The sequence below is a fragment of the Littorina saxatilis genome, linkage group LG11 (assembly GCF_037325665.1).
Source record: "Littorina saxatilis isolate snail1 linkage group LG11, US_GU_Lsax_2.0, whole genome shotgun sequence".
In the NCBI taxonomy this organism is placed as follows: Eukaryota; Metazoa; Mollusca; class Gastropoda; order Littorinimorpha; family Littorinidae; genus Littorina; species Littorina saxatilis.
In genome coordinates this window covers 42,389,902-42,397,394 of record NC_090255.1, presented here as the reverse complement: position 1 = coordinate 42,397,394, position 7,493 = coordinate 42,389,902, and the positions used below count along the sequence as shown (strand labels likewise).

Here is a 7,493-nt window from a genome sequence, read left to right as displayed (position 1 = left end):
TTTGCGACACCCTTCGCTTTTTCCTCTAATAGTTTTTTGTAAGGGCTTGAGGTTAGGACCTCAGACGATGTTCTCTTACGCCGTCTTGAAGACGGTGTCGGAAGCACGTTGCCAGTTGTGACTACGAGTTCATAATGCCCGACTTCATCTCCCCATGATGTATATCGGAGTGTCACCGGATGTTCAAATTCCTCTCCGTACTTTAGAGTGTTTCCTCTGTTGTCTGTTGCGTCGATGATAACGATTGTTTTTTTCAGCACTTCAGATGTTTGTTGTATCTCAAACTCCCCGACCATTGCTGTATTGACAGACATGGCCATGACTCTTTCGTGAACAGAGGAAAAACGGATGCGCTGGGGCATATCAGCATTCAGTGTATCCCCAACAAGATTCTGTGCATGATCGTCAATTTTTGTAATGATGTGAAGCATCACTTTGTTTCGTAAATTGTCAGCCTCCACTTGCTCTCTCAATCTTAGACCAGGATCTATTGCTTGCCCATTTATTCGCCGTGCAGTTTGCAGGTCTGTGTCAGCTGAAATAACGAGGCTTCGGAAGAAGCAACGTCCATCTGACGCAGGGTTAATCACCGAACATGTAGTAGTGGGAGATGTTGCTGCATGTGTCATTGATCCTGTCGCTGGAGGCATCATTGGTTCTGTTGCGCCATTGGTCATGTTGACTGTTGCACCATTCGTCTTGTCGCTGGATGTGTCATTGGTTCTGTTGCCTGTTGCGTCATTGCTCCTGTCGCTGAATGCATCATTGGTTCTGTTGCTGAATGCATCATTGGTTCTGTCGCTGGATGCATCATTGGTTCTGTTGCTGAATGCATCATTGGTTCTGTCGCTGGATGCATCATCGGTTCTGTTGCTGAATGCATCATTGGTTCTGTTGCTGAATGCATCATTGGTTCTGTTGCTGAATGCATCATTGGTTCTGTCGCTGAATGCATCATTGGTTCTGTTGCTGAATGCATCATTGGTTCTGTTGCTGAATGCATCATTGGTTCTGTCGCTGAATGCATCATTGGTTCTGTTGCTGAATGCATCATTGGTTCTGTCGCTGGATGCATCATTGGTTCTGTCGCTGGATGCATCATTGGTTCTGTTGCTGAATGCATCATTGGTTCTGTTGCTGAACGCATCATTGGTTCTGTTGCTGAATGCATCATTGGTTCTGTTGCTGGATGCATCATTGGTTCTGTCGCTGGATGCATCATTGGTTCTGTTGCTGAATGCATCATTGGTTCTGTTGCTGAATGCATCATTGGTTCTGTTGCTGAATGCATCATTGGTTCTGTTGCTGAATGCATCATTGGTTCTGTCGCTGGATGCATCATTGGTTCTGTTGCTAGATGCGACATTGGTCCTGTTGCCTGTCGCTAGATGCGCCATTGAGCATGTTTCCGGATGTGAAGAGGAGAGTGTTGCCAACGAAGGGAGAGCCTCAGCGATAGATGCCTCAAACTGAGAGTCCTCAAAAACCTCCCTTGAACATGGCCAAATACCACATGATCTGAACCCGTTCATAGCTGTCTGCATTGTTGCTGTTTTCAGGTAGGCCTCGTTGAATAAACTGCAAATTTGAAAGGGGGTGACCAGTCGTCCTGGGTTGTTTCGCAGCCAGCGTTCTATAGCCTGGTCGTAATAAGCTTGCAGAGGTTTGAAAACGGAGCGATCCATTGGCTGTGTCTTATGCGTTGTGTGGGGGGGCAAAGACAGCAGGATCACGCCGTGTTCTCTTGCAAGATTAATGGCATCGAGATTGCTGGTGTGGCTCTTATGTCCATCGAGTACGATCAGCACCTTTTCCTCAACGTTTGGCTTCACGTGTTTGATGAAGTGCTGCAACCATGTATAAAACATGTTGCCGTCCATCCATCCACTGTCGTTACAGGTAACAACAGAACCAACTGGCGATCCTTCTGCCAGGGAAGGAGGCATACGTTTTCTCTTGAATATGACAAATGGTGGAACACAGTTCCCGGCAGCTGAAGCACAACCACAATAGTTGTGTTGACTCCTCGTTCACCACTGGACATTGAACCGATTTGATGCTTGCCCTTCTGTGCCAGAACCTTTTGGCACTTTTTCTGCACAGTACTTATCCCTGTTTCATCCATGTTAAAGATCCGGGATGCGTGCAAGCTGTTGTCATCGACGAGTTCTTCCAATAGGTTGAAATAGCGATTGACCGCTTCTCGGTTGAACCCCTCAGCCCGAGCAAATGAGGTTGCTTCTGGCTGTCGTAGGCTGATTTCAGGGTGTCTCCTCATGAAAAGACGATACCAATCTTTCCCCGCGGTCTTCTTTTCCTTGTTGAAGGAATGGTTTATTCGATTCATTTCGGCAATTTGGTATGCCATTTTCATTAGGTCGTTTCTGGTGAGACCAAAGAACCTTCCTTCCCTCATGAGTATGAGTTCAACCAATTCCTGTTCGACCTCTTCTGGTAATGTTTGGTGCCTCCCCATTACTTTGATGTCACCATTGGCAAATTTGTTGGTTTTGTTTCGGTGGCGTCTTAAAGTTACTCTTGGAATGTTAAAATGTTCTGAACATGCATGCAGGCTCAATCCTTTCTGTAAGGCGTCCATCGCAGCAGATAGTGTTTGTGATGTCCATTGGGGCCTGTAAAATAAAAACAAACGACCGTGCGAGATCAGCGTGCAAAAAAACTCGTTCATCAAAGAACACCAGGAACTATACGCAGCTTGGAAACTTTTTACATTAAGAAATCGAGAGGTTTTTTGTGTGGGGAAGGGGATACGCGCACATTGACACCACATAATTATGTTATTTTGTTTCATTTATTTTGGTGTAAATCGCAAAAATTATGCATCATCTCGCGCCAAAAAAAATCTAGGCTACTACAGTACTAGCTTAGATTCTCGATGCTCACATTTGTTTATAGTCTCTGCAAACCATTATTGCGTCATTTTGTGACGTAATTTCAATATGTCAATACCGAACTTTTACGGGTTCTTCATCTGACACTATTTCTTGGAGATGAAAGAGTCTACACAGACGAGAGAGTGATATGGACCCATAGTCGGGTATTGTGACCCGGGTCGAGTTACACGACAAAGGGGGGGACGAATTACCCGATCATGGTACTCGCTGAACATTGCTGTTTACCATTGTTCCTGGGATAGCCTGAGATCTCTAACTTTCGACTAGTTGTTATGAAAGCCAAAGCTTTTTTGCAGATCTGGTGCATTTTACGAATCAGCGGCTCCCATGCACTGACTGTGTTTTTTTTCGTGCAACAATTTTAGAGTGGAAACCATCAAAATTGATAAAGACTTACCGCTTTGCTGGGACCGTTTTTGTTGACATTTTTTTTTTCTTCAACTGATTCAGGTTGGGTAACTCTGGCTTATGAAATCGATGATAATCACCCCTGCAGTGTCATGTTCTCAAAATCGAGGGGGGACGACATACCCGAGGGGGTCGACTTGCCCACCCTTCCCCTACATCTATCATATTAGTTATGGCTATGCTCATGTCCTTCGGCATCAATGTCTGCTTGTACACAATCTGGTTCTGCTAATAAAAGTGCAGTCTTTTTGGCATGCAGCACGCGCGTGAACTGACCTCACCAGTGACGGTGGCAAAATAATGCGCCAGGAGTCGTAATTTCTTTATCTCGGCCAACCAGACACAATGCAAAGCACTTGGCTTTATTTTGGGCTAGCCTTGACAAACGACCGAGATGTCGGTGCGAAATATTTATTACGACCTAAGAGTCTTAAGTACAAGGCGCCTGGTGGAGGTAGTTGCGTGTGAGTCTTGCTGTGCTGTAAATAATATCTAAAAAAAAAAAAAATCATTAGAATGTGGTGCTAAATTTGTCATTCAGCCAACAAAGCAAATCCACAAGTGAAGGTGCTAATTTTCTAGTTTGAAACCGTTGTATATTTCCCTTTGAAACAAGAAATTCCTCTGATAGGAAAAACACCCCCGTCAAAGGGAAATAACCTTCTCAGTTGGTGGCAGTGAGAATGGTTATTTCCCTTTGACCAACGGGGGTGTCCGTCTATAAGTCGTTGTATAATTTTAATCCACCAATAACTCCCTAACCGTGTGTTTGACTGGTCCCAATTTTTGTAAGGACCGTCTCAGGAATGTATAGAACCTGTTCATCAAGTTTGGTGACGATCGGTCCGTTCATTCTTGAGATCTACTTGCGAACACAAACACACAAATACCGCCACAAACACACAAACACATCGAGTGAAACCTATACACACCCCTATACTGGGGGTGTAAAGACGATTTTCGGAAATAACTCCGTCAGGTTTGTATGGGTTGTACAAGAGTGAATACAATTCCTCACGCTCGTGCTCCTGTTCACGTGTTTTCGACACACCCCTCGCTAGTGTCGGGGATATAGCTCAGTTGGTAGCGCGCTGGATTTGTATTCAGTTGGCCGCTGTCAGCGTGAGTTCGATCCCAGGTTCGGCGGAAATTTATTTCACAGAGTCAACTTTGTGTGCAGACTCTCTTCGGTGTCCGAACTTCCCCCCGTGTACACTACATTGGGTGTGCACGTTAAAGATCCCACGATTGACAAAAGGGTCTTTCCTGGCAAAATTGCTTAGGCACAGTTAATAATTGTCTACCTATACCCGTGTGACTTGGAATAATAGGCCGTGAAAGGTAAATATGCGCCGAAATGGCTGCAATCTACTGGCAGTATAAAATTTCATCTCACACGGCATCACTGCAGAGCGCCTAGAACTGTACCCACGGAATATGCGCGATATAAGACTCATTGATTGATTGATTGATAGTGATTGGCCCCTCCAATGTTTGTCCGAGTAAAATTCAAGGGTATTCACTGTTTTACAACCCATACAAACCCAACAGACTTATTTTCGGAATTCCTCTATTGCAGTAAGATAATTGTCTGCCCTTGAGACCATTTTGATAGTTGTCTGCCCTTGAGACCATTTTGATAATTGTCTGCCCTTGAGACCATTTTGATAATTGCCTGCCCTTGAGACCATTTTGATAATTGCCTGCCCTTGAGACCATTTTCTCAGTTTTGGTTTAATTGTTATACTTTGTATGCTCTGTTTTTGTGTGTGTGTTTTTTTTTAACTCAATTCTGTCTGCGGTCAAGGGGTTTTAAATAATATCAATTCAAACATAACAAACCTATATTATTATTCTTTTTCTTTTGTTTGATTTAGGAAAGCTTGAAGAATCCACTGTTGTGTCTGTTACTACAGTTTTGATTAACATATAGATAAAACAATTTTAAAGCTTACAAGCTGAAAAGCAATCCGTGCTTAAAAGCAAGCAACGTCCTTGATAGCTCTTCATTTCCTCATAACAATTGTCTGTTCGTTAACTTTAAAGACCAATTGATCGCAGTACAATGTAAAAGTGTTTTTGGTGTTGTCAAAGACTAACCGTTCAATAAATGAGGATGTTGATATTTTTTTCAAATCGCCGAAAATCTTTATCGTCATTTCGGTAGAACTGCCGAACTTGCTTTTAAGACAATAAATCATGGTAAGAACCACGATAAAATCCCATTCCTACAATCGTGTGGCCACAACCATTCTTGATTTTTGATTCATGTTTGCTTGAGTTCTGTTCTTTCATATTTTCATTTTTATTTTATAATCATTTTGTTGTTGCTTGCTTTGTAGGGTGTGTGTTTTCTTCTCGTTTTCATTTGTTCGTTTGAACGGAGCGTAGATTGTAAACAAGAATAAAATGGTACGTCATCCTTCTCAGTCCCAACTAATTGTTTTAGGGATTTTGTCATTGCTAAAACGGAAGAATGTAGGCTTACATCGACAACCGCAATGTTCCCATAAAACCCAGAACTGGGCTCCGACAGTTGTCTTAGTCTGTGTTTGTTCAGTGTAAGAAATGAATACATGATTGATTGACACATACAATTTATCCAGATCGAAGTTCAAGAGATTTGTCAGTATAACAATAAATTCCAGTTCAGAAGATACGCTGACAAAGAATGGTTGCCCGACATAAGGCCCAGGAACACCTGACACTTGAGCAGACAGTCGTATATTTTAGCTTGGTGCTCAAAAACTATTGTTCTCTGAAAATCCAGGGCTTTAACTTCACCAAATACGCCATGTGTACGTACACACGTTTTAGTTTGGTTGACAGAAGACAATTTGCAATACATCCCCCTCCCCCTTAAACCCCCCGGCACCCCCCCCCCCCCCCCCCCCCGGCGGCACACCACCCGCATTGACGGACCCGCCGGCCGCGGCTCAGCCAACCTGCAGTTTCTCAGAATCAGTTAAATGTGTTTTAACATTCTATGAGACTGACAGAGACAGGCAGGCACACTGCCGGACAAATAGAAAGATAGTCAAACAGACAGACGGACACATAAACACATAAGCTGAGATGGCACGGGCCATACGGCTGTGCTAACATCACTGACACCCGGTCACGAGTCAGAGTCTGACAGCCAAAAATTAATGACAGGTAAAAGTACTAACTATGCTGTAACAAAATTATGAAATAAAACTTTTTCTTTTTTTTAAACACACACATGCTCAGGCAAAGTTCCCCAGCCTCTATCTAGCTCACTCAGTACATGTCGGGGTTCTGATCATACTGACGATATCACTGACAGTGACACTGATACCACCGGCGCAGTCAAAATGGGAGGTAACCCAAATAATTTCCCACCGCGTGTTCAAGAGTAGATTCTTGCCCTTACTTGAACACATCAGCCGGAACATACCTTCATATAAAAAGCCACTCCCCTTTTGGAGCTGAACTACCCACATCGCGATTTTGTTCGGAAGGAAAATATATTGGCTAGCAAAAATCTAAGGCTGCGAGACAGACCCGAGAGTGTAATTATTCTGATGGCTAGTTAAGTCACAGGCGAAGGAACTATGGAATGTAACACTAACACATGTGTGAAACTGAAGTGGATCATATATATAAATACTAACGAGAATTTCATTCATTTTATGAAAATAACGTTTCAAATAAATGAAGCGTTGGTTGGGAAGATGGACTTGAGAATGTTACATTCCGCTGGTTGACTTCATTTCTTGCACAACTAAATTGAAACAAACGTGGCCAAACAACCAACTAAAAACATGATGCGCCTGTGGCAGCCCATGCCAATAAGAGAAGTTTATTACCTGTAATCAGCTGAAATCGGAACTTCCCATCCCTTGTCCGCAATAGGTCCAACACACATGCAAGTAAACAAAAAAGCAAACAGCCTAATAACCCGGTAGGAACTCGATCTGTCATCAAAACAGCAATATGACACGAGAAGGAACCACTTCTTCCAACATCGTCTGCTTGCTTTAGCTTCTAACCAAAATGTTTATTACCTTCTATCAACATGTAACCCAAAGAAGTTGCCTAAATTTATTAAGCTCGACATTGATTTTCATTTTTATATCAGATGTAATGTTATACAACACTCTTGAAGGAAGACATTGTGCTTTTCATTTAACAATTATATTTAGAGAT

At 42.9% G+C, this 7,493-nt stretch overlaps 1 protein-coding gene across 1 annotated transcript in view; it reads right to left on the bottom strand.

Moving 5' to 3' along the window:
- LOC138980512 (uridylate-specific endoribonuclease-like) overlaps nucleotides 1–7,314 on the bottom strand; it is a 23,311-nt gene extending 15,997 nt beyond the window's left edge. Inside the window, exon 1 of the mRNA XM_070353396.1 lies at nucleotides 7,154–7,314. Within this exon, the coding sequence (XP_070209497.1) occupies nucleotides 7,154–7,268 (115 nt within the window). The 5' untranslated portion in view covers nucleotides 7,269–7,314. The remainder of the gene's footprint in view (nucleotides 1–7,153) is intronic.
- Between the last annotated feature and the right edge of the window lie 179 nt (nucleotides 7,315–7,493).